General features: G+C 50.2%; 2 protein-coding genes across 7 annotated transcripts in view; one reads left to right on the forward strand and one right to left on the reverse strand.

Annotated features, from left to right (window-relative positions):
* Positions 1-5,193: 5,193 nt before the first annotated feature.
* PIGC (phosphatidylinositol glycan anchor biosynthesis class C) lies at positions 5,194-6,217 on the forward strand. The gene has a single exon (XM_033067353.1). The coding sequence runs from the start codon at positions 5,244-5,246 to the stop codon at positions 6,120-6,122; it is 879 nt and encodes a 292-aa protein (XP_032923244.1). The 5' UTR covers positions 5,194-5,243; the 3' UTR covers positions 6,123-6,217.
* A 7,269-nt stretch (positions 6,218-13,486) lies between these two features.
* The window catches only part of DNM3 (dynamin 3), a 166,779-nt gene continuing 152,734 nt past the window's right edge, over positions 13,487-27,531 (reverse strand). For all 6 annotated transcript variants that reach the window (XM_033067352.1, XM_033067351.1, XM_033067350.1 and 3 more), the window contains one exon: positions 13,487-16,424. In XM_033067352.1, the coding sequence (XP_032923243.1) occupies positions 16,355-16,424 (70 nt within the window). In that variant the 3' untranslated portion in view covers positions 13,487-16,354. The remainder of the gene's footprint in view (positions 16,425-27,531) is intronic.

Here is a 27,531-nt window from a genome sequence, read left to right on the forward strand (position 1 = left end):
CCCGGGGCTGGAGGGTGCTCAGAGCCCTGGGCAGCAGTGCTGGAACACGGGAGGGTGGCACAGCCCACACAGATATCAGCATCTCTGCTAGATCCCAGAGTGGGGATGAGGGGCCCAAAGGGCTGACCAGGCACCCACAGGGAATGCCACAGGCTCAGCCACTTCCCTTCCCCTTTCTGCCCACTACTGAAATAAATGAAATTCCCACCTGGCTCCATCCCCAGATATTTAAAAATAGGGAGAGGGGTAGGGGGGTGGCTGGCAGCAGGAGTGCCACTTCCCAGGGACTCTCATCCTCCAGAACAGGCACCCCCTCCCTGTGGTTTGGGGCAGGATGAGCTGGTGTTGCAGGGAGAAGCAGTGCACATGTGAACACTCCTCAGCCCCCACATCACTGCTCTTACAGAGCCCTCCTGCTTGGAGCTCCAGGTAGAAGCTCAAGAAAAGAGGGCAGGGAGGGCTCCTGGTGCAGATATCTCCTGGGAAATCCCTGTGTTTCCAGACTGGGGCCATGCTGTGTTGAACAAAAGCTTCTTTACTTCTTCACTAGGCAAATGGGAAGGTGAGCACAGAGGAGGATCCTCTTGTAGCACATCAGGCTGAAACAGGGAGTTGTAACCTCTTTTTGACGTGTGCACACCAAATTTCTCCCCAGCTACATTTCCTAGAAAAACCAGTGTTTTCATACACAGTTTCATCCAATATCCCCCTCCCCATTTATAGAACAAAAATATCTCCATGGCAGACACTAAAAACCTTGTTAAGGAACTCTGGGTCCCTTCACACTTTTCACTCTGTGTCCCAGAGCTGCAAGGGGAGGGAAGTGGCTGCTGAAGGAGGCTCAGGGCAGGGCAGAGTTGGTGCTGGGGAGCTGCCCTGTATCTCCAGCCACCACGCCCTGGAGGGACATTGCTTTTACCCTCTGGGAGTTGGGTTTTTCAGTGTTTTGCCACCTGCAGCTCTTGATGTGGAAGAGCTGGGTCAGCAGTTCACATCCCATCCCTACACTACACATTTAGGGCTCAACAAGGGGGAACAGAGTGAGAAACCTCTTGGCAAAGCTTTGCTGTGGAGCCCCAGCCCTGCTCTGCCAGGTCTTGGAGGCACCCATGTGGACCATAAGACCCTCCTTGTTCCCAAATCTCAGTTTTCACCTTCCAGCTGCCATGGCAACCCACGCTCAGGTCCCACAGGAGTTTTTATTATTTATCCCCAATGTCTGGTTTCCTGCCTGCATGTCTGTGTTAGAGAGGTACCACATAGGGCTTTAGGTTGAGCTGAACTTATCTGAACAGCTGAAGTTTGCACTCATCCCACCCTGCAGCACTCTGTAACTGGCAGAGCACATTGCTTATGTCATTTTTGGCTGTAGATTCCTAGGGATTTTCTTTTTTTTAAAGCAGATTAAAAAGCAAAAACATCTTTACTAGGCGACAGCTTGACCCTGATGGAGTTCCCCTGCAAAACAAGCCCTGCTGACCCACTGCCCTGGAGCGGGCCAGGCCCTGGGCTGGGCCAGCCTGTCCCTTTTCCCAGAGCCCAGAGTGGGTGGTGGGGAGGCTGTTTTGCCACAGGGATCCATGCTGACCGTCAGGGAATGCCTGGAGCGAGGGAGCTCAGTTTCACAGCCCCCCCACGTGCTGTGTGTTGCAGAGGTCACATCCTGCAGACGTGTGTCTTTCCACATCACACCTCTCCTGCCCCAGATCCTCAGCCTTCCCATCTTTCCCCCTCTGCAAAAGGCTCAGCAAATCCCAAACCTTGCCCTGACAGATACCAGTCCAGTGTGGGCTTCTCACACCCAATCCCAGTTTCTTGGACTGCTTTGCACAGCTCTGAGCAGGGTTTCTCCAGCAGCCTTGGCACCTCCTCATCTCAGCTCAGGAAATCTGACCTGCACACAAGGAAGGGAGATGCCTGGGAGAGCTGGAGCAGCACCAGACTCCTCCATGTCCTGGCCCTGCAGAGCTCCCAGGGGAAGCAGCCCTGTCTGCCCTAGCATCCTCCCCAGAGCTCAGCCCAGCTGCAAGGCATGGGCTGCTGTCATCCCAGTCTGTGCTGGGAATGGAATCCAAACAATCCTGAAGTAGGTGATTGCAGGAGAGCAGGCCCAGCCTGTGTCATGGGGCCTTTTAAGGCAGGAGATGATCTCTGGTCATGGAAAAATGCAGCAGCTGGAGCTGGGCCAACCTCCCCCCTCCTTGAAAAACATTCCTGTGGAGGGAAGGCTTGGCTCCAGGGTCAAAGGGGAAGGCTGGGGGATGGCTTGGCAGAGAAACGAGGCCGAAAGATCCATAGCTGTGCTGTATCATTCCTGTGGGGTGACACACAGGGATGCAGGGAAAGAGCCCTGTCTGAGGGACAGGGAGAGCTGCAGGATCCCCTCTCATCCATGCTGCCTCAGGCCAGCTCAGACCCTCAGCAGAGTGTGCTCTTTTGAAGCCTGTTTCTGCAGCACAAGTGATGGTCTCATCCTGAGGGGAATCTGACACACCTGGAGGCAGCTCTGAGCCAGTGGTGGGGGTGCAGTGCCTGCCATACTTTGATATTCAGATATCTCCAGTGGAGGTCCAGATCAATCCCATCTATTTCAGTCCCAGGCTGTCACCTTTTCCAGCCTTCCTTCCAAACAACTTTAGCAGTGTATTCCAACCTTCAGAGCCAGCAGACACAACCAAAGTGCAGTGGGGTCCCTTTGCAAAGGGCAGGGCCGAGCCATGCCTCAGCACACACAGAGTTTGTGGTGCCATGGCACCCAGCTTCTCATCCCTGCATTTCAGCTCTAAGCACTCACCATCCTACAGCCTCTCCAAAGGCCTCTCCAAAGGCCAGTGGCACTTGGGGACACCCAGCTGTGAGGTGAGGAGGCACAGAACCCAGAGTGGCCATTTAGAGCCTCACAAAGGACTTTTGTATTCCTGACCTTAGCTACTGCTTATCCCTGCCAGGAGAGTTCCCAGGAGGGCTGAGGGATGACTCCATGGCACAAGGTCCCCTCTGAGCAGCAGGGCCGGCTGGTGACAGTGACGTGGCGTGTCCTGTGGGGGACACTTGTGCAAGCAGCAGTCACTGCCCTGCGGCAAAGTCTGGGCCACCTGGGCAGCCGGGCCGGCCGCCCTTTGCACCGTGGGCGGTGCCACCACACGTGGCAGTCACAGGCTGTCCCCTCCCGGGGACACGGTGCCAGCACAGCAGCAGCAGCTGCTGCGTCCCGGACCCTGCTGCGGACCCCAAGCACAAGGTGGGTGACAGCCCTGTGGTCCCGGCATTGCCCAGGGTCCAGTGCCACAGAGATCCCCTTGTCCGGGTGGGCACCCGTGGGGGCTCCAGCTGCCGTGCTGGCATCTCGCAGAGGGGTTTTGCTTTGCTGGCACATCCCAGCGTGGCTCAGGAGCGCTGTGAGTCACCCACAGCCCCAGCCTCCCACCTCTCCTGGCCTCCAAAGGGCGCTTTGCTGGCCCACAGCAGAGATTTCAAAGTACCCCTCACCTCTACTCACTGCACTGCGGTTTCTACATGGACCTGACCACGTGGAAGCAGCCTCATGTTCCAGCCCAGCCTGCTCTTCTTGGTCCCCAAAACATCACAGATGTGCACAAGAGCCAAGGCACAGGTTACAGCAAACTTGTGCCACCACTCACAGGGAGAGCACAGCATTGCCCTGCCCATGCCCATTCCTCTTCTGTGGGGGTCGTGGCACTTCTCAGAGCAGCAAGAATGGCACTCTGCCCTCCCAGCTTTCCTCTCACACCCCCCAGCTTTACTCCATGGCTTTGGGAGAAGGACATTTCATTCAAAATCTCAAGTTCCCAGGCCCTGGGCACCGAGGCAATGCAGCAATCACAGGAGCTGGCAGCACTCCCTGTCCCTGTGGGCACTGCCTTGTGCACATGGAGGCACTGCAGCTGGACTCTGTGCAAAGTGTGGGGCTGGGGGCTTTTAGGGCGGGCAGCTAAAACTGAGTCCAGCTCCACCCTGGCTTGGAGCCTGCTGGCATGGGCTACCTGCACAAGGTGAGCAGCTGCTTCTGCCCTGCCGAGCAAGTGCAGTGACAGGGGCTGGGAGGTGGCACTTCCTAGATGTCACTGTGCTGTGGCTCAGCCTGAGGCCCCCAAAGGCACACCAGCAGTGTGGGCGTTACCTGCTGCTCTGCACGTATCTGGATGAGGTGGGATCTGTTTGGAGAGTCTCCTGTGGCCGGCTCTGGGGTGAAAACAACCCAGAGCTCTTTTGCCTGTGACAGCAGGGCCATGAATGCCCCTGCCCACAGCACAAACAGGGCACTGTTCGGGGCTGCTCTGCCCCAGGCTGAGGCCTCTCGGCTGAGGCCAAAGTAAGCAGCTGCTCAGCACCGAGCACCTCTCCAGGGCTGGGAAGGCTCTGACCTGAGCACAGGCAAACACAGACTGAGGGAAAACACCTCTGGCCTCTGTGAAACCCCCCTTAATACGCCCCTGTCCCCTTGCTGCACATGCTGAGTGCCTTTGGCGTGGCGATGGATGTCCCTGCAGAGCTGCACCTCCAGCCCTGCTTTCTTCCTCCCGCTCCACTCTGGCAGGGCAGGAGCTGTGAGCAGGCATGAGCTGCAGGGGAAGGGCGCCCTGTAGCATCACACCCACATTCCTGACCTGGCTGCTGGAGCCTGGTTTGGCCAGAAAAGCAGGTGCCTGGCTGGCCCGGGACAGGGAGTGGGGCTTGCAGCATGGGCTGGGGTCATGCTCCCAGCAGCAAGGCTGGGCACGCACCGGGACATCCAGGCACAGAGAGGCGCTGGCTAAATCCCACCGCCCGGCTGTGCCCTTCTCGGCGGCTGGGTTTGGGCTGAGGGGGACAGCCCTTCGCCACGGTGTGGCACCACGGCAGGAGCATCCCTCCGGGACGTGGGGCCAGGCAGAAATGAGACAGCTCCCAGCACGCACTGGTGTGGGACAAGCACCTGTGGCTCTCGGGATGAGCAGATCCCAGCGTGGAGCTGCAGTGTGGCCTGAACCCACCGCCAGGAGCTGCTGAAGCTCACACGGAGCGGGGAGCGCAGTCGGGGGGGAGGTGACCCCTGTCAGGCGTGGCGGTGCCCGGCCCGTGTTCCCGCGGGTCCGGCCGTGTTCCCGCGTGTCCGGCCCGAGTTCCCGCGGCTCCGGCCGGGAGGTGGCGGCCGCGAGCGCCCCGGCGTCCCTTGCGCCAGCTCCGGGAGCGGCGGCGCGGCCGGGCCGGGGCTGCGGAGCACCCCTCGTCCGTGCCGGGCCATGGAGCCGGTCCCCGGGCGGCGGTGGCAGAAGGTGCTGTACGAGCGCCAGCCTTTCCCCGATAACTACGTGGACCAGCGGTTCCTGGAGGAGCTGCGAAAGAACGTGCACGCCCGGCAGTACCGGTACCAGGCCGTCGTGTTCCAGTCGGGAGCGGTGGTGCAGCAGCTGTGCAGCGTCTGCGTCTTCGTGCTCACCTGGTGGTACATGGACGCCGGGATGCTGAGCCCGCAGGGGCTTTTTGGAGCGGCCCTGGTGTCCTCCCTGCTCGGCTACGTCCTGTTTGATGCCGTGGACGGCGGGGCCGGGCGCTGGGCGAGCGGGCGGACGCGCTGGGCTGACCTCAAGAGCACGCTGGTGTTCGTCGCCTTCACCTACGGCTTCTCGCCCGTGCTGAAGACACTGACTGAGTCCATCAGCACGGACACCATCTACGCCATGTCGGCCCTCATGCTCCTGGGTCACCTCATCTTCTTCGACTACGGCGCCAACGCTGCCATCGTGTCCAGCACGCTGTCCCTCAACATGGCCATCTTCGCCTCGGTGTGCCTGGCCTCGCGCCTGCCCCGCGCCCTCCACGCCTTCGTCATGGTCACGTTCGCCATGCAGATCTTCGCGCTGTGGCCCATGCTGCAGAAGAAGCTGAAGGCCCGGACGCCGCGCTGCTACGTGGGGGTCACGGTGCTCTTTGCGCTGGCGGCGCTGGCCGGGCTGGCCACGGTATCCAGCGTGGGCGCCGTGCTCTTCGCCTCCCTGCTGCTCGCCATCTCCTGCCTCTGCCCCTACTGCCTCATCCGCCTGCAGCTGCTCAAGGACAACATCCACGGGCCGTGGGATGAGGCTGAGATCAAGGAGGACCTCTCCAGGTTCCTCATGTAGGCCTGGCCCAGGGGGACCCTCTGCTGTGAGCAGTGCGACGTCCTGGCTGGGGGAGGACACCTGAGCCAATAAAGTCTCTCACACAGCAACAAGGAGCACGCTGGTGGTCCCCTCAGAGCTGTTTGCAGACCTGGCTTCTGTGGGTTTGGGGAAGGAAGGAGCTGACTGCAGCAGCACAGGGGTGCAGGAGTCGGCTCTGGCTGTGCAGCCCCAGACTGGGGCTCCAGGGGGATGTGTCCCACAGAGCCTCAGCCCCAGGACCCTCAGGGTGTGCTGGGGACTGCCAGCACTGCCGGGAGGGCAGGAGGGCAGAGCTTGCTGTGGCCGCTGTGGGCAGGGATGCTGATGGACCTGCGGGGCTGGGCATGAGGGCGGCTGGAATGGGCCAGAGCCCTCCTCACCTGCACCCCGGCCCTTGTGCGTGCCAGAATAGCGCCATACCACTACCAGACACCACATCACCCTAAATCCCTTAGGAAGTGAGAGGATGAGAGGGCATCACGCCTGCTTCTCATCCCTGATCGCTTTCCAGAGGCAGATCTGGCCTTGCTGCAGGGCCAGACCCCGAGGCAGAGGGATGGAGCTGAGCCCAGCCCCCGTGGGTGCTGGGGAGATGCCAGGTGGAGGTCCCGCCTCTCCCCTATGTCCCGTGTCCGTCTGTCCGGCAGCGCTCCCACCACAACAGAGGGCGCTCCCGGCAAACAAGAGCCGCTGGAGAGCTGGCAGGGCAGGGAGCCGGGCCGGGACCTCCCCGGCGCTTTCCTGTCCCTGCTCCCATCCCTCGCAAGCCCGGAGAACAGAGCCGGCACCGAGGAGGGAAGGGATGCCCACACCTGCTCCAGCCCCATCTCCCAGGGCTGAATTTGGCATCGCCCCGCTGTTTAAGACCTTCTCTTTTGGAAAAGCTGCAGGAGTGCAGCTTTCTGCTCGCTTTTCCCCTTCCCAGCGAGCAGGCGCTTTTCATGTGCTCCTTGGGCTTTCTCGGAAATGAGCAACCCCCGGCGGAGTCCCCAACACCTCCAGTGCTTTGTTACTGCTCTTGCCAAGTGTTAAATGTTGCTGTTGTCGTCGTGGCAACCACTACATCTCATTTTGCTTTTAATTAAAACCTGTAGAAGCTTGGAGCCCGCACTCCGGTCTCGCAGGGAGCACAGAGTAGCCAGATGCTCAGAGTCAAGATGACATTTTTTAGCTCTGCAGAAAGGAGACTGTTTTTTCACAGGGAGGTTTCCCAGAAAGCTGCTCAGTGACCCCGATGTCCCATCTGACACTGGGCTGATGCCAGTGTAATGCTGCCATGCCAAACAGATTCACAGAGCCCATTGGTACAGGGGCAGGCTGGAATGTAAAGGAAAAATAAATCCAGTCTCGTCTACTTGGCCCCTGGCTGTCACAGCAGAGGCTACAAAGAAAGCAGAGTTTCTGCTGCATCCACTGCTCCATGGACAAATATTTTCCCCTAAAGTCACTGTCAAAAGCAGCTGTGGGTTAGGAAAACTGCAAGCATTGACCACTCAAACATTTCAGGTGGTGGAGATGGGCACAGGCTGGCACCTTCCCCTCAGCTGGAGCAGGGACCTGTGCAGATCACCCGTGGTCACCTGTGCAGATCTGGGGACTCTGATGCAGCAGCTCCATCCACCAGCCCCAGGGGGATGTAGACTGTGTCCTACCCAGCCCTGCCCACAGCCCCAGACCTCTGCTCTGCCCCAGCTCCTTAGAACAGAACAGAATTCTAGGATTGGATTAGCACAGCCTCTCAGTTCCTAGAGAGCCCCAGGGGAAAGGCTCAGCCCTCCCCTCACCTGCCCACAAAGACACCCTGCCCACCCTAACCTGGGAAAGCAGAAGCCCACAGCCTGGATGCACAAAGAGACCTTGAAGGAAGAAGGAATGCCAAAGGGAACCAGGGAGAGGACAGGAGGACACATAAAGGGCAGGCAGGGTTTCCCCAGGACTTCCCTGACCTCTTCCTGAGGACACGTGCTCTGCAGTACTGTTGCTATCTAAGCTGCTGTATAGATGGCCATTATTGGTATGTCTGCATACCTGAGGTCAGAGTATCCTCTACAGAACGGGATTTTGCCATAACTCTACACCTATCCAGTAAAGCTGGATGTCCTTTGGGCATTTGCTATCTGAGCAAAGCCCTTCTGAGACTCAAGAAATGGCTCCTTGGCTGTTGATGTCAACAAACACTTCAGCAACCAACTCTAAGGAGTTAAATGTTCTTTTGCATTCCAAGTTTCTTTCCCTTAAGGTTCAGTCCACTGAGATCAGTCCTTCCATGGGACATTTTCTTTTGATTTGAAGCTGGCCAAATGTGAGTGGCTGTGAAGTGGCTGGGGATCAGCCTTGCTCCTGGGGGAGCTGCTGACACGTGCCAGCTGGATTCTCCATCTCCAGTTCTGCTGCAGGGCTTTAAAGGCCAGTGTCAGCCACCCACACTGTGCTGGCAGGGGGACTGGATCTGGGAATCCTGCAAAGAACAAAGCTTAACACTGATCAGGAAACCGGAACAGGGTTTTGGTCTTGACCCATCCACTGCCTCCTAGAGTCACTGGTGCAGCATCCTTGTCCTTCTCCTCCTGGCTGCAGAGTGAACACCAGGGCAGGCTGCAAACAGCACAGATGAGGTGACACTGCTTCTTCAGAAAGTCACCCTGTGAGCTGATATTAAAGAATGTGCCAGGTTTTCCCAGCACACCAGCCCCTGTGCCTTTCTAATTCCGAGATTTTAGAAACAACTGCCATAAACCCACGGAATCTGGAGTCCCATGTATTTTTTACTAAATATTTCCTAAGAAGGTAAAGATTTGTGTGGAGGATTTACCACCACAAGATGCCCCAAGCAACCAGTTTGTGCCTTCCAGCCCAATGCATGGAGCCAGCAGCAGCTCCTGGCTGGGTGCTGTGGGCCAGGCCATCAAGCTAAAATATCACCCACCTTTCATCTATTGTTGGTTCCGTGCTGTAGCACAGAGGGATTGCAGGGAGAGCTTCCCCCAGCACAGAACAGATTTCTGAACAACCTGGAGAAACAGCAGCTTGTAAAGTTCAGGCTGTCCCCCCTTCCCTCTTACCTCAGGCATGAGCAGAACCTCCTCAAGAGCTCACCAGGTACAAACACTGTTCCTTCTGCAGTAGTCCTGGAAGTGCACAGTTCCTGAACTCTGCTGAGGTGTTTCTGCCTCAGCACCCGATGGGTTCCACAGGCGAAAGCTACAGCCACCCTCAGCTACTCCATTCTTGGACATTCTGGTTTTCCTGGAACTGTAGGTCTCCATTTCCCCCTACCTCAGGGTGTGGGAAGCACCTCACCCAGTCCCAGCAACTCCCAGTTTAGCACATGCAGTTCAAAGATGCAGCAGGGTTTGGGGTTCCTCCACTTTTTACTACAGCATTGCTGTTTCTCTCTTTTGCTCTACCAAAAGACCAAGTCTAAGTGAGAAGAAGGAAAAATGTCTGTAAGTCTACAGCTTTCTAGGCTTATATCCCTTTCTATTTTGAGCAAACTCAGTGTCTGGTATTTACCAGCTCATGCAGGTGGTTCAGCAGCTCCTTGGATATTTTAGAGGTCAGCAGGACCTAAATCAGCTGCAACAAGAGGAACTGCCCAAATTCAGCAAAGCTGCGTCAGAGCAGGCTTGAAAACAAGCACAGGCTGGGTGTCATTTGGCTCCTTCTCCACACACAAAGTGAACTCATCCCCTCCCCTGCCACCATCCCGAGCAGCAGCATTGCACCTCCCTCTCACCATCACCAGGGAGGAACATCTTGTCAGGAATCATCTTGTTTGGGCCCCTGGAACACCAAGCTGGAGTCGAGCACCCAGTGCTGCCTCCTGACTTACCTGCATGCTCTGTGAGGTACCCCCTTTGCTTTCCTGTGAGGAAAAATGGCCAGCTCAACCCATCAGCTCCCCCTTCTTTTCAGACTGACTCTCCATAGACTTCTCTGATACCCAAAATAAGCACATCACCTAAATCCCAGATTTTCTCTTTCCCACAGGGACAGACACATTTGGAATGCCAGAGGTAGCTACTTACAGCTGCTTGAGCTCAGAGGCTCCAGTGAGGTTGGCTTGCAAGGAATTCAGAGGTTTAGCTTGAAGAAGATGGTCAGAACAGCTGCAATTTATTTATAATTGTGCAGATTAATCAGTCTGGAGACTGTCTAGAGACTGCTGCAATCCTCTCCTTCGAGTTTCCGCTCAGCCAGGTGCTGCTGCTGGTGCACTGGACATGTTTTGGAACTCTGCTGGCTGTTCTTCCTGCTAATGCTAAGCCAAAGCCATTTGTATGGAGCAATCCTGGTAGTGAATGAATTCAGTGCTGGAACTCCAGCAGAATGTCCATCCCTCCCTCCACAGAACTCAGGTAATTTCTCCCACAAGGTAAGAATGTCTCCATATAAGAAGGAGTGAGTTAACCCTTCAATATAAATACAGGGAACTTCTTTTGTAGTCAGAATTTTATTTTCTTTACATCCAGGCTTATCATTGACATCTGAAAATAAAATCTTTCATTTACAAATAGGCTAGTGCAAATTAAAGGTAATTTTGGATTTAAAACAAAAAAAAAAGACATTGCATGTAACACAAAAGAAATGTGTGTGTTAGGGTGATCTTCCTGGAACAGCTGGTGGAGGTCGCCTAGGAAGAAACCAAAAAATAACCCAAAAATCACAGGGAGAGGGGGAGATTTAAAACAAAAGGGCAAGATACAATAAAATGACTCATATACAAAATTATCTTAATAAAATGGGTTAGGAGAAAAAGGCACAGAACATGCATATTAAGGAAAAGAGCAAGAGCAAGATTAGAATCAGCTGGCTCTCAGCACAGCCTGGCTTTCATCCTCACCGCCTCCCTTCTGCCTTGCCAGTTCCAGAGAACCAGAACAATCCCACCCCAGGTGTGCAGGTCACTGGTCACAGGCTTTCTAATTTTCTTGCAGCAAATTACACCCTCTGGAAGAGCTTTTGAAATTCTCAGCACTGTCTGCTTCAAGCACTGCTTTTGGAGGAGAGTTTTTGTGAGGTGCTGATGAAATGAGGAATGATCAAACAAGGTGCCTGTGGGGTGGATGGGCTGGGGTGTCTGGAGGGGACATTGCTGGGGAGGGTTAAAAATGAAGCTGGAGAGCCCCTGGCAGTGAGGGCCCAGTGCAAAGAGCAGCTGCTCCTGTTGGTACCCAGCACAGAGCACTCAGCTCCACCTGCCCAGCATTCCTGGAACCAGGCTCAGCCAAGGGTACTGAAATGGCCCAGGCAGAGGGGACATGGGGACACTGCTGTTCCTCAGGGGCAGTGCACAAACTGCCTCAGCCAGGCCATTAAGGACCAGTAAATCTCCCATTGGTACAGGATACAGCAGGGATGTTCCTGCTGTGCTCATCCCACCTTCTGTTCCTTCTTTTCCCAAAACCTAAGGACTCAGGCACTGTGGTGTTCCCACAGGAAGCTCTTGTGCTCTCTGTGCCCCTCAGACCATCTCCAAGCACTGACTGACTCATCCTGATCTGCAGCAGGAACTGAGTAATCAGGACATCTGCTCATTTGTACACAACCTTTAGGGGGAAATCCCTTTTGGGTACATTTTAACTCCAGCTCCTGCTTTGGAGGACTCAGTCTGGCCTTCTGCTCAGCTCTGAAACTCCTCTGAACGTGCTTTCCTCAGCAATGAAGTGAATCCCAGGTACTGCTTGTAAAACATTCATCCATTTCCCAGCAAAATATCTCTGCAGCACTCCAAGCCCCTTGCAGGGGAACAGGCAGAATGCTTCCCAAAGGGCTGCATCTCCCCTTTAATGACATCTCCAGTGATCTCAGCACAACAACACCTCCAATAAATCCTCCCTGCAGCCCCCACCGAGGCACTGTGGAATGCTGAGATGATGGTGCAAGACACAGAAGACACCACTCATACACATCCAGAAAGTAATAATAAAAGCCCATCAAGAATTACAGTTTATTTCAGGTTCAGAAATGCAGCATAACATTTTTACAGCAGGTGTATGTGATGCTCAGTAATGACCACGGTTTCGGGAATCCACTCGCTGTGCTCAAAGGTCAACACCAGGAACCATTTACAGATTACGAAACCAAAGGCAGATGTTTTGGCTCACATCAAGTAGGGCATTAACATACACAGCAAAAAAAAAAAAAAAATCAGAAAGAAATTAAGTGTTTGCTTCTTACAAAAAAGAAGTCATCGTTTAGCCCGTCCTGGAAAAGTAAAGAGACAGCAGTAAAGCAACGGGCTGGCAAGGAGGGACAAATCATAGATCAAGCAAGAGTGGAGGGCTGTCGGGACGGGAGGAGCCGTCGGCATCAGCTCGCCTGCAGACAAAGCAAGAGGAAAGACAGGCAGAGTGACATTCATTGACACAAGGGAGCTGCTCTGCACCGGCCTGGCAGCAGGGGCAGCGCCACAGCGCGAGGAGCTGTGCCAGGAGTGCGCCAGGAGGCTCCCTGGTGGCACAGGGACAAAGCAGGTCTGCTCTCAGTTCAGCTTTGGGCTACTTTAAGACAGAAGGACAGAACTAGTCAGGAATGTCAATATGCTGTACACATCATGGCTAGAGGAGCTGTGTGGAACAGAGAGGATAATATTTTCTATGTCATACTGGAACACGAAATGCCATAACCTATAATGTATCTTCTTTAATATAATAAATAATCTACTTTTAGGAGGCTTACTCAGAAAGTGCAACAAGATCAGCAATAAAATAAACACACATTAACTATGTACATAAGCCTTTTTGTTGAACATACAATCTTTTTCACCCTAGCACAAGATCCCTTGATATCCAAGGCCGAGAGCTGTTCCCAGCACGCACAAGCTCTTCAGCTGTTGGGCAGCCACAGTGGGGTGAGGTGGAAATGTTCTCTAGGCAGAGATCCAGGCTCAGCCTAAATGCAGTATTAGATGAGCACCCTCCTGAAACTTAGCAGCTGCACCACCCAGATGTTTGTGTACCTTAGGTAAGATCAGAAACACCAGTGTTGCTTCACTATTGCTCCACCATGCCCTGGCAATCAGAGCTGTGCCAGAGGGAATCAGAGAAAGGCAGAGCAACCTGTGCTTCTCAGACACTGAGTTCAGACTTGGCCCATCCCACCTCAGTGGGTCTGCAGAGGTGCTCAGTCCCTCTGGCACATCCACAGGTGCTTGTCCTGCTTTCCTTCAGGCATGGAGTGAGTTGCTGCCAAGGCTGCTCCTCCGAGAACAAGGGACAGGATGGACAGGACAGCATCAGGATTAAGTGGGACAAACAAATCCATTCCAGGCACTCTACAGCAGAAGGAAGTGGGCCAAGGCTGGAGGACAGTGCTTACTCAATTGGATGTGGCAATTTCTTGGGAAGCATTTAAGTGGTTTTCCTAGAAACAATTCTATGTGGTTTATTCTCATACGCAAGAAGAGGTGAAATCATCAAGGCCTGGATTCGTGCTCACTGTTATTTATTAACCTGCACACCTAAAGTGTTGCATTTAGGGCACAGGGCCAGATTTAGATGAAGTCTGAATGAGGATGCAGAGGAAGGAGGGCTGTGCACCCTCAGCATCAAGCACAGAACCAGATGGTGCTGACGCCTCCCTGTCTCCTCCTCCTCTTTTGGGTAAATCCACCCTTGAGAGCTTTATTTACAATTCAGGATTACCACTGGAAAATAGGTTCTTGGGGGCAGAGTAAAGGACAGTGCTCAGCTGTGCCACCTACTTCCTTATGCTTGGCAGAAACAGCCATTAAAGTAAATTAGGGAGTCTCAAGCAGAGAGCCTTTAAAAGCATGTTTTTAGGCCAGGATCTGTGTCATGTCATTGAGGCTCCTGATTTACCAGCATTGCCCTTGTGTCCCATGCAGCCACACTGGCCTGAGTCACCTCCTGGAGGTGATGCTCTTCCCACTGAACAAAGGACAACTAAAGCTGAGTCCTTGGGGTATGGTGGGATAAACCCAGACCATGGCCTTGCAGTTTCCTAGAATGAGCTGGGTTGGACGGAACCTTGGAGCTCATCTTGTTCCAAGCTCCTGCCATGAGCAGGGACACCCTCCACTAGACCAGCCTGCTGAAAGACCCATCCAACCTGGCCTTCTATCACCAAGTGAGTACCAGAATTTGATATTCTGACATCAGAACTGATATCAGTGGCCTCTGTGGCATTAAACCTGGCTTTCCATCAGCAGGCAGCTGTCAGTCAGTAACAAAATTCTGATAAACTCTGTTTGGATATACAGGAGTGCTGGCAAGGCAATATGGGCTATTTACAAAAATATATCCAACAGATGTAGCACAGGTTACAGCAGAGAGCACTAAGCAGTAGAAAGCTCTGTAGAAGACAAGAATCATCATCAAAAATGCTTTTTTTTTTGTAGTAAAAATTAGTATGACTGTGGTTGTGTTTGCAGCCTTTTCTTTTCCTTGAAAGCTGATTCTGTGCACTTGGCATTGGAGATGTGGACCTGTTCCCCAAACCAACAGCAGCCACTTCAGCAGTCTGCTGAGGTCACCAAGATGTCAGTGCTCTGACAAACTCAGTGTGCATCAGATGTGACCTCCAGACTCCCCAGGTGTGTGTCACAAGTGTGGGGTTGACAGGAAATTAAAGTGAAGCTAATATACAAATCATGATGCTTTCCCAAGCTCCTCTCTCTCCTGCAAGCTGAAACATGATTTGCTGCACTGGTGAGCACAGCTAATCAGCAGCCTGGGAATTAACAGGCTAAATCCCCATTTGTTGTGGCTCTTTGATTGGATTCTTCCTAACCATGGGGCTACAGTATGCTGGAGCCTTACAAGCAGTCCTAATAAATACATTTATTAGACTGATTGTACTGGAGGCCTTGGAAACCACCAATCGCTTTGCCTAGGGATCTGTAACCATAATAGCAGCAATTCATATTTTCTGAAGGAACAAGGCCAAATTCCTCTCTAGTTTCATTCTGTTAACTCAGTAAGTTCTAAGCTTTAAGGGTGACACTGACCCTAAGTGTTTAAAGTGAAGTAATGCAGTTAAGACAAAAGGTTTTTATAATGCATTCATTTATAACGTGCAAAACAAGAGGCAGAGAGGAGCTCTGCAAGTGAGCAGCTGCTAAAATAATCCAGGATGCACAGCTGAGCACTTCCCAGAACTTTGCTGGATAAAGCAACAGTAAACCAAGGTGTGTGCAAGGACCATGTAATGCAAAAAGAAAATCTTTACACAGGAGACACAGGGATATTTTATTGACTGGCATGTGAAAATACCACAAATATCTCACATCCCAGCCTGGCCCTTGGGAAGCTCAGCTGCTCTAGGCTGGAGCTGTGTGAACTGGCTCCCACAGCAGGCAGAGGAAGGGCACCCATGCCCAGCTGTGCATGTATCTGTAACTCTGTGTCCTCCTGGGTCACAAAGGGACCAAAAGCAGTGCTCAGTTCCCTGGATCCTGCACTCAGCTCATTTCCATGCACTCACTCCCCTCCAGTGCTTCCCAGGAGTGTGAGCAGGCACTGGCACAGGACAAAGGAAGCTGGCACACACTGCTCTGTGACACTCCAGCCCTCCAAACCACCCTGTCCCATCCAGGGAGCTGGGGCAGCCCAGCCTGCTCCTCACCAACCTGACCAACCTGGCACTGCAGCTGCCAGGATGGAAATAAAACAAAACATGCCTTGCCTTGTCCCACACACACCCTGCTCGTTTAACAACATTCCTTAAAACTAAATTTTGGATAAGGAGAATTTATAGGAGAAGCAAGCCTCTTGCAAGAGAGGCCTGGAAGTGTGGGGCCTTCAGAAGAGCTTGGTAAGAAACCACATGGCTTTTCTTTGCCCAGTTTAGCCATTACAAGAGAAAATACAAAACCTGGAAGGTACAAATAAAAGCAAGTTTCCTTTCAGGTAAGAGGGAAAAAAAGCAGCAGATCAAATTGACACATGCACAAACACACACAGAGTCAAGCCCTCTGTTTGCTGTAGAGGACTGTGAGCACAGTTGTCTGGGTGGAGATATGTGTCAGTAGTTAGCTAACACCAGTTATTGCAGAAGGAAAAGTCAAGGCAGCACAGACTTTCCCCAAACATTGAAGACCTCAGAAGAATGGACAGAGTACAGCAGTAAAATTGGTTACTTGCCTAGAGATGTCCATACATGCGACTATACATTGGTTATTGAGACAGTTACCAAGCAATTTGTTTCCACAGATTGGTTAACAACGAGTGACATGCCAGAAACTCCTTTTAGTCTAACAGGGATGAATCTAACGGGCGGATTACAGTGGGCCGAGTAGGTGAAGGGGGTGGTCTTCGACTGGAGAGAGAGAGAGAAGAAACAATGAGCACAAACACTGAGCACAAAGCTGGCCCCTCTGGCTGCTGTTACATGGACATGCACGTGCTCATACACACAACAGTGCTGTTGCCACACGAGACACCCCTGAGCATGCACAGGAAGGAAGGAGGAAATGGGTTTGCTGTGTCTGCCATGCTTCACCCTCTCACCCATCACTGTGTGCAGCCTGGGGGTTCTCCACACACCACTGCCACGCAAACCAGCAGGAGAGGATTGTTATTCCCTGGTTTTAGGGGTCAGTCCCAGCCTGGACAGTCACAGAGCAGAGTTACAGGCACATTTCAGAGCAGAGGAAAACAGCCTGCAGCAACTTCAGGTCCACGTTGCAGAAGCAGGAAGATCTGAAGCTTCTTGCACACCTGGGCAAACTGTAGCCCTATGAATGTGCCTGAATCTGAGGCACATTTTGAGGGTTTATATCAATGACCAGGTTTGAAAATGCCAGTCATGGCCAGGGTGGCTAGATTCATTAATTTACCACAATGCATTTTTCTGTCAACTTCAGGAAGTGCTATGGAGTCACAGATTTTTTGGGAAGACTTAGGTGCCTTCATTCAATTTTCCTGTGCACTGCAAACCCCTGCATTTTAATTTGGACTGTGTCATCCTCTGATAAGAGACCCCAGAGCAAGAGTTAGCAGCAGTGTGATCTCCAAGCACATTCTACCTGCAGTCCAGGCTGGCACTTATCCCTCCCTCCCTTCATCCAAGGATAACACCCCAACTCTGCTGGAGCCATAGAGTCCCTCTGGTTGCTGTGCAACACTTTACCTTTTTGTGTGCAGTAAGGTCCTCAGGGCTGTGTGGAGGTAATTCCATCAGCTTTGTTACCAAGAATATTTTGTTGATGCTGCATTCCACCTGGGCCTTCCAAGCCAGGCCCATGCAGAGTCTGAGCTGACAATTGCCTGCACCAGCTGGCAGTCCTGCCTGGCACTGCTGTGTGCTGGATAAACATCCTGAGATTGTTCCTGCCTTAACCAGCTGTCCAGCACCCTCCAGCAGTGCTCTGCTGCTGCACTGATCCCAATCCATGTCTTCCAGGGTGCTTTTGCTCCCTTTCTTCAGCAGGAAGTACCAGATTCTCTCTCTCTATTCCTTAACCCAGCTCAGATCACCAGGAGAGCTCATGGCTGCACCCAGGCTCTGAGCAAGGTGGGAGCTGAGGTTGGTTCCCATCAGCTCCAGCAGAGATCATTAATAGTTGATAATAATAATAATAATAATAATAATAATAATAATAATAATAATAATAATAATAGTAAATTAATAATTTGCCCCAACAAACTGTGCAGCCCTTCCTAACCCATCCTCCACCTGTGCAAGTAGGGACAGTTGTGGCTCTGAAGAAGATTACTAAGGAATTGTGTCTCATTCTGCTAAAACTAAACTGAAGATGAAAAGAATGTAACAATGTGTTAATCTTCTTTGAACTGGAACAAAATATGTGAGACAAATTTACACTTGACAAAAAAAACCTCGTTTGGCTCAAAGGGCATCTTGTGCGACAGTATTCTCTTTTGGTGAAGAAACGAGAATTTTAATCCCTACCATGCAACAAATACAAAATATGCCAACTGAAGCATTCAAGTAAATCAACAAGCTAAAAAAAAATAGTCAAACTATAATTCCTTCATGGTGTATTTTTCTTACAGGAAAAATGTTACTGTGTTAACTATTGTTTCTTGTGTTGCTCCAGTGTAGGTCTTCTGGACCCATTTCCAAAATTTGTAGTTTCATAAAGAACCACTTCTAAGGCTCTGCATTTCTGCTGGGTTGCATTAAATTATTCCTTTGTTGAAATGCCTCACATTGCATTGTTTAGCGCTTACTGAAAACATCGTATCATGTGTATACAATTGACAAACAAGGGAAAATGCATACAGCTGTCTTCATATCAAATTCAAAAGATACAAGCCCAAACATGCATTTTAATACCAGGTTAAATGCAGCCCACTGGATTTAAATAATGCAATTTAGCCAAATTGCTGTTTAACACAGCAGGATCAGAAACTGGAGAGCACAGTGGGAGGATTTCCTGGATATAATCAGTCAAACCAAACCTGAACCAAAATCAGGTCGGAGCCCCATTTCCTCCTTGCACCAGAGCTGAACACTGACTGCTATTTTGAATTTCCTTTCAAGCCCAATGCAGACCTGAACAGAAAACTCCCCATTGGCTCTTTCCACTGCAGGGCACCAAGCACTTAGGAGAACTGATACCCCAAAGGGAGCCTGGGATGAGGAGCTGCTGCTGAGCCACAGCATCCTTGTCTCCCTGTGCCACACCTACAGCCAGGTGTGCTCAGCCAGGGGACCCTGCAGCCATGGATGGGGATGCTCCCACATGTGCCTGGGATGCTCTGAAGGTGCCTCCTGAAGCAGTGGCAATGCTTGGGAAAGGCAGCACTTGGGAAAAGAGCTGCAGCAGCACCAATTCCCTGCAGCCCTGCTGCTGACACTCTGCTGGGATATCTGCAGTGGAGGAAGGGGGACTGTGGGCAGAGCAAAGGGGCTCAGCTTGGGGAAGAGACCTCACAGGATCAACTGGCACGAGCTGGAGCTCCAGTCCAAGTGAAGGAAAGAACAAGCCCTGAAGTCCTAGATTTCCCTGTCAAGGTGACAAATCATTCTGTGACCATTTTTACACTGGGAATAGCATTCAGACCTTTTTGCACCCCCTAACAGGAATTCCAACCCCAAAACCAAGCGGAGAGGCCAAGGCCTGTGTCCTTTGCCTCTCCTGGGCTCCCTCACACCGGAGCAGTGGCTGAGAGCTGTGCAGGAGCCTGGGCCAGCCGGAGATGCCGAAGGGCAGCTCCAGGACACCCCGAGCGAGGGGAGGCTCTCCAGGCTGGGAGGCTCCCTGGGATGGCCGAGCCGGGGCCGGGAGCGGCAGGGGGAGCTGCAGCCTGCCCGCAGCCCTGCCGGGGGGAAAGCCGAGCCCTTCTCCCCCGAGCCCTGCTCCGCAATCGCTGCCATTGCTGGGCCCGGAGTTAATCCGCGCCTAAGCCCAGCTCGCTGTTTAGTCTGAGGCCGGCGGGGCAGAGCCCAAAGCTCCGAGCACCGCAGTGCTGCGGGAAAGCCGCCTGCTCACTGTCGCCTTTTGGGGCTGTGTCTTTGGGGTTGTTGTTATTTGTTTTGCTGCCTTTTTTTTTAAAAAAAAAAAAAAAAAAAGGAAACTGTTTGTAAAAGTTAGTGCTAAAGGGGCAGGAGATCATAGGTCCCCCCGGGGTTGAGTAAACGAGTCTGCAAAAAGAATCAGTTCTTCTAACTAGCACACATTAAGCAGACATAAAGAATTTACCAATGAAAATCGTGGACTAAGTATGTATTTAATAACTCCCTGATGTTGCTGCAGAGACTCCTTTGAAGAGCTCAGTGGGGTTTTGAACGGAGGGGAGCTCTTATCCCCATGCAAAAACTTTTTAAAAAAGGAAAAGTTTTTATATTTATTTTTAACCTAAGCAGCAACACCCCCCCCTCCCATGTTTTCAGTTTTAAAAGAACTCCTAAAAGCTTTAGCTAGGCAAACGCAGAGCAAAAGAAACTAAATAAAGCAAGTCTAGACTTAAAATTCGATCAGAAACATATGGGAGTTCTGCGAGCCCTTGCCTTTCGAGACGCCCTATCGCTCCCCACACGGAGTGCACAAAATGTGCTTTCAGTAAAGCATGCCTGTAATTACCATGGGAGGCCCCGCTCAAAGATGGCTTCTCACAGCACAGCCAGAGCACTTGGAAATAAAAGGCTTTCATTTCCACTTAGACTTGACATTCTTGCTTGCTTGTGACCACCAGAGAACACTTGTGGAAGGCATGCACAGAACTCGGTTTTACGACACATCCTATAGATCTGAAGCTGTGAACAGAAGCCCATTATTCTCTCCCTTTTCCAGCATCTTGCTTTCCCTATAACTCAGCCCTCTCGGAGTACCCTGATACGTGACATCGTCTTTGTAGAATTTAACAAGAAAATACTTCAAATCTCTGAGCAGCTTTAGGGCTGACTGCAGGTACATTTGTTTGAGGTGACAGAACAAACCTGGATGTGAGGGATACAGTAAGAGGGTAAACAGTGACTTACTGCAGGTGAGGAGTAAATCTGGTTTCCTGTTTGGGTGATTATTTGGAGAACTAAGTAGCTTGGTGTTGAGAAAGTTATAATGTTTTGACTGATTTTATTTTTGTACTGTTTCTCTGATTTTCTCTGTTTCAGTAAGATCCTGAGAGACCCACACCCTCTATTCTTACCTAACTTTTATGTGGCATCTCTCAACCTCCATCAGCATCAGGATCTGGAGGACAATCCGAACCAGAAGTGAAACTACTGTACCCATCATGCTTGAAAAACAGAGGCAAGGCACAGCTTGTAGATCTAATTAGTCTTCAGTTAAATTAAACTACAGCAGAGCAGCACTGCTACTGCAGAGTCTCCCTGACATCAACTCAGGCACAAGGATCTGGAGTGGAAGTGGGAAAGCCAAGAGGAGGAAAGGCACTTGATCCTAGTGACACAGGTGATAACAAAGCAGGAAAAGCAGGAAAAGGATGATGACATTAGGAGGAGTCCAGCAGGAATCACAGACAGGGATCAGGAGGAGATGGTGATTGTGGGGGAAATGAGAAACCGCACTGACTGGTGATGAAAGGAAAAAAGGGCTGGGGAATATCTGCCTGAGATGGTTCCTTATCCCACAGTAATGGTCCAAGAGAGTGAAAATTGCTCAGATTTGTTTCTGTGCTGGAAAATGTCCTTTTGTTAAACACAAAATGTCTGCAGTAAGCATTGCCCACAGGATCACTATCATCAGGCAGGTCAGGAAGGGAAGCCCCCAGGCACAGAGCAGAGCTTTTGGGGGTGGCTGGCAGCTCTGAAGCAGCTCCCCAGCTGAACTCAGGCTCTAAAATGCACAGAGGGTGTGCTCAGACTGTACTGCCAGGGCCTGCCCCTACAGCTGAACCCCAAAACTGCAAATGACACAGCAGCACAGTGCTCTCTCAGTGGAAGAATTTTTTGTTCAATATAAGCAAGTTAAGGTTATTAGATTATGCTGTTTTATCAGATATCTATTTCTTTCAAGTGAAAGAAACAAAAGAAAAGAGTGAGTGGGAAGAATGTGTCCTTCCACTGGCCACCACTACACTGCAGCAGTATAAATCTCTATTAATTCAAAGGCTTACACTGTTTGAAAGCACTAGGGTTAGTGAGGTTCCACTGTGTGTGATTTAACTTAATACAGATATTCCTTTCAGAGGCAAAGTGGTCCAAAATACGATGTTCCAGCAGAATAATTTATTATCTACAACTCAAGCTACGTTTTCTATATGACCATAATAAATTAATGTCCATCATACACACATACAAATAGATTGTATGTTTATGTGAACACTGCATTTTCAAATCAGTCATTTTAGGGAATTAATGTGTCATATGAAAAGCTCAGCTTGAATAAACACAAAATTAATTCAACAGAGCGATCGAGACAGACTATTATTCTTTAAAAATGAGTGTTCTTGTTTGCCCTTCAGCAGGGAACATGGCAAGTAAGCAAGAGTGCAGTTCATCTGTGGAATACTGTTCCAATCTTTCAGAAACCCTGGGTTAGGATGGTCCAGAGGGTCACAGCTGGCCATGAAGAGAAAGTAGGAGTGCCAAGTGGGAACGTTCAGAATGCTGCTCTGTGCATGGAAGATGACAACAGAAGGGCCACAAAATCAGCAGGAAGAACATCTGATCTTCTCCCAGTAGCTCAGGACCTGTGTGCTGGTCTGTGTGTAGCTGCACTGTTTGCCATCACTGTGAATCGTGCACCCCACTTCTGAACACATCTCTGTTCTGCTTTCCTACTCAGCTTTGACCTTCCTCTGCCTTGGTGCCTCTCTCCTCTTTACTTACCTTGGTGCAAGAAGGGGAGCAAATGTCCTGGCTGTCACCTCCAGCTGGAGTTGCACCTCCTCTTGTCCATGATGCCAGCTAATGGGATTAGCACTGTTGCTAATGGAGCCATGGAGTGCCCTCATTCTCTACTGATCCAGTACAGCTCGTGGGGGACAGGAGAGTTTCAAGACAGCCTTTCAAGATGCCTGCAGGTGCAGGAAGTTCAAATAATCACTGTTTCTCTCTGTTTACTCTCAGATGTTTTCTCTTCTAGCATTTGGCAGCCTAGAAATGCACTGCTAGTCGCCCACTCTTTCAGACAAGACAGGAATTCCCTGCTCAACACTGTCGCTCTAATCCTGCAATGCCTTCATGGCAACTGTTGTTAAACTACTCCCTTATGAAACTGAGTCATTTCTTGGGACAAAACACATCTTCAGGTTCCTGTGTTTCTGTCAAACAACTGCTATTGCTTGACTCTACTTTCTTTCTTTAAATAGGGAGATGTTAAAAATAAAACCACTTCCTTCTATTACCAGTATCTTGAGAGAGAAAATGCTAAGGAAGAAAGAAAAAAACCAAACTCAAATTTTTGCTGAGATTCACTCAGTGCATTCACTGAAATTCATTCAGCTGCCTCTCCTGCTATGTTTGAGGTCTGCACTTGCAACATTGTCTTTATTCCAGAATCTCTTCTTTCAATGCTTTTCGGGTTCCTTGTTTTTGTGTCTACCCCCCTCTTGCATCTCTTACTTACCCTTCCCCATCACATAAGACTGGTCTACTGAGAGTAATGAAAAGCCATTTCACTGCCAGATCCTCTTTGCTGAACTTTTAAAGTGACTTGCAACAATCCCAATAGAATGTCACTTTGTTTTAAAAAATATTTGTTGAATAAGGCAGGAGCAAGTAGCTCAGGAACAATGCTCAAGAAGATAGCAGCTACCTGAGATGCAGACAGATCAAATCTCAACCCTGTGCAGAACAAGTGGTTCTTCAGGTTCTTTTTTGTTCAACTGCCAGGATGAATTGCCCATCAGAAAATTCCTGGGCCACTGAAGATAAGGACAGTCGGCCTCTGGCTGATGAAGGGAGATGCTGAGAGAAGTTAAGTTAGTGGCAGCAGACGTGGCACCCAGGCTGGAATGTCTGCATCCCATGAACTTTGTTTTCCTCCATCTTCAGGACAGTCATCTGGGGGAGAGGAATGTAAAAAAAGGCAGTAAAAAAATCCTACTGCCAATCTAAAAGAGAGCCATCCTTTTAGGGGCAGCAGTCACTGAGGCTGCAGGAGCAGAAGTGAAGACTCTCCTGTATCTCTCATGGCATTACAGCTCAGGCAGCCGAAGAATCAGTTCAGTGCAAATGCCATTCCAAATTTCTCATAAGATCAGTACTGCAGAATCACAATGAAACCACCAGACTTGCTGTAGTGTGACATTTTACATGTTTTTACAAACTGCTGGGACCTGCTTTCTGGCCAAGCCCTCCAACACTTATCCTCATGTAGAATGCTCCTCCTTTCAGGGCTTCTGTTGTCCCTATTCATTGCAGGAGGGTTGTACTAGATGACCTTCAAAGGTCTCTTTCAAACCAAACGATTCTGTGATTCTATTCTTTGATTTTACTCCATGACCAAAGTTGCAAGAAGAGCCAGGTTTGCACCTGGCAGTGTGACTGCCCCAAGCAGTGGAGCTCGTGGGTGCTGCTGGGTGTCACAGCCACTGCCACCAGGCTGCTGTTAAGAAAGATTGCCACATGTTGCATTCTGTGGCTTGAAAACTGTCTGAAAAAACTCTAAAAGATAGAAATGCAAGGTGACAGATTTACAATGATGGCAAGGAAGGGATAAGCTGGAAAGAAACCAAGACAAGATGGTGGGAAGGAAAGGAAGGAATACATGGGGAAGGGAGACAAATGTGCTGGGCAAGAAACCAAGTGAAAGGAGGAGGTGAAAGAGGAAGCAAACTGGATGGTCAAGAAAGGGACAGAGAGGGAAAGGCTGAGAAAAAAAGGGAAAACAGTGAAAAAGGACCCAGTGGAGGAGGGGAAAATGCAGAGCTTCTTTCTAAGAGATAAGAGAAAATAAATGGCGTCTGCTGCTGCTTGAAGCAGCCAGCAACAGAAGTAACATATTACTGGGTGAGCATTTCAGCAAGAAATGTCCATTAGACTGGTAACAAATTACACAGGGCTGTCTTTTCTCTGGGCAGAAATCACAGAAATAATAACTGATATTCTCGTAAGTCTTGTGATTTTGGGGTCCTTGGACAGGCAGAGTTGGAAACATCCTGACTACAGAAGGGCAGGATCCCCCCCTGGGAGGGGTCTGGTTTTGCCCATGTAGCTGTATATTCTTTTGATCACAGACATGAGATGCAGAATGAAATTAAATTATTCTTTGGCTTTCTTTTCTCCTGAGGTTCAGCAGGATTTTGAATTCTGTCCATGTAACACTTTTGTCTCTTTGCTTGCATGAAACAATCCTAATTGCAGACTATACTCTTTGGATGCAACTTCTGCCAAAGATCCATTCAAAGAGGAGAGAGAGCTGTGCTCTCCTACTTGGGTGTTCAGATTAAGATCATCCAAGTCAGCATGCAAACACTCTAAGGTGGGCTCTCACTCATCCTGCCAGAAGAATTTGGTGCAACGACTATTTGATTACAGTTTATATTCCATTAAAAAATACAGTAGTAAGCTTTTAAGGCTGCAAGGTCAAACTTTCAGGAGAAAGAAGATTGCCAGGCTCAGGCAGGATAACCCTTCTGGCCTTATATGCCTATGCACTATGACAGACTTTATTCAGAGGATCATGTGCAATTTTTGCACAGAATCCCCTTATCATTCAACGCACAGGGTTAGACATTTCATCAAATCTTTTCAAAGAACTCTAATCCATAAAAATCCATCAGAGAAAACTTGGTGAATGGTTGATATTTGGCAATCAAAGAGCTGAGTGGGAGCCTGTGGGCTGGAGACATCAGGCAGTAATGCTTTCTGCACTAAAGCTGACTTTGTCTGCAAATTTCTAACTGCAATTACTGTCAGGTAAAAGTACCTTTTTGTGCCAGTTTGGCAGAAATATGTAATGATGGCTTACAAGGTAGATCAGCTACCAAAACAGCAGGGGATGGAATTAGCCTTGGTGACATAACAAAGGGGAGCTGCAGAGCTGCCACCAGCCCTTCCCTGCTGCCTGGATGTGGGTGGAAGGAAATTGTAGGGACAGTGTGTGAGCAGCACAACGTGAATTCTCTCCCCAAAGCCTTGGTGAGTCCCCAGTAGCACTGCAGGGCAGGACTCAGTGAGAAAAGGGCAGAACCCTTCACCCCCACAGACGCCATGGGCTCTGCTGCCGGGAGAAAAAACTTTTCCAATTCAATTGTTTTCCTTGTGGCAAAGCTGAGATTCCCACTCAGGATATTTAAAAGCTAAAAATCAAGCCTCCACAGTAGAACTTAAACTGGTCAGGATCAGGCTTTCCACACAGGCAGGCAAACACACATCAGGGTAAGCTGAAGTGCTTCTAGTGCCTGCTTAAAGCTGTCTTACCAAAGCAAGCACACAGCTGCATTTTCTTTCAAAATACTACTGAAGCCTTTTAAATGAGAGGGGGAATAATCCAGATTCTGGCAGTGGGGAATATTTCACAAATCATATATGCTTTGGCATCAAGCCCTTAAAGCCAGGGGCCTTTACTCACAGGCTTTGCTGGGAGAGATCCACCCACCTCAAGTGGGATTAATTAAAAGAGGCATGTATCATGCAAATAGTTTCTGTTTCCTTACAGAAATATTCAGAGCACATAACCCAAACCAGCTTTAGAATCAGAGCAAAGCAGGGAAGAAAATTATTTCCTGCTCTCCTAACTCTTTTCCTTTCCCTGTACATCAAGGGAGGAACAGTGAGAAAATGCCGAGAGCTCAACATTTCTGTGCAATTCCTTTGATTAAATGCTAATAAAACAGAAGAAAAAAATTGTGTTTGCAAAGACAGGGGCTGTATCTCATGGTAAAGTGCCAAATTTTCCACACCAAATGTTGCTAATCTGCTCATTGGACTAGGATGGTCCAAGTCTTACCCCTGAAAATCATCTTTTTATCTTTAGGCAGAACAGGAGAAAATGGAAACTTTGTCCTTCTTCAGCATGTCAGGGTTTTGAGCTCCATGTGACGGAGACAGGAGCTGCAACAGCAAACTCCTTTGGAAAGTGAGATAAACTTTAAAAATACTACTTTCTTCTCAGGAAGCTGAACTATTTCCCTAGATAAGACAGATCCCAACACTTCAAGGAATCACTGCAGAAAATGGTGGTGGAACAGTCAGAGCACAGAGCCTCAGTTCAAAAATAAGTCACAGAAAAAGCTCAAGTTTCCGCAAGAACTCTTCCTGAAAACTCTTTTTTCCCCCTTTTAATATCTCAGGCCCATTTTCTGAGTCAATTTCCTATGATCCTGCAAAGGCTGTTATTAAAACCAGACCGAGCGTAGCTGAAATTCCAGGGCTCCAAAGAAACATTTAATAGGGCAGGAGCTGGCCACACCGTCCCCCTCAGGTGATTTCCCCTGCAGCCCCTTCCCTGGGATTTCCTCCCTTGCAGTTTAGTCAGCAGGAGAAACCTGAAGTTTCAGCACAATGGCAAACCCTTCCTTCATTCTTTAGCACTTGAAATTTTTTTCTGTCTGAGGCTTTCATAGCTCTAAAAGAGAGAACTAGGATTCAATCCAGAAGATGTGTATTGCAGATTATTTTTTTCCACAAAAATGTCAGGCAGTCTCACATTCAATTCTGTATCCAGCGACAAGATTTTCAAATCACTGACCTCCTTTATCCACCACTGCTGTTCATGCCACCAGTGGCGCTCCTGCACTGAGTCGCTCCCAGGCTGCTTACCCATGTGTCTTTTGAATGCTAGAAAATTCCTTTCTGGTCTCCATCCCACCTATCACTTAGGCATGAAAAAGATGATCATCAGACATGCTCTTGGCAAGCCACCCCCTGGAAAGCAGCGTCCATGCACGAGCACAGCGGGCAGGGGAATGAGACGCGCAGGTTCGCCGGGTGAGGGGACAGGAGTTCCATGGTTCTGTCTGGCAGCACAGCTGGCAAAACTGCACCTCAGCTCATTGATTTGGCCTCTGATGGCACAGAGGAAACAGCAGGGCCAGAGCCCTTTGGCTCA

This window comes from Catharus ustulatus, chromosome 9 (genome assembly GCF_009819885.2).
Source record: "Catharus ustulatus isolate bCatUst1 chromosome 9, bCatUst1.pri.v2, whole genome shotgun sequence".
NCBI lineage: Eukaryota > Metazoa > Chordata > Aves > Passeriformes > Turdidae > Catharus > Catharus ustulatus.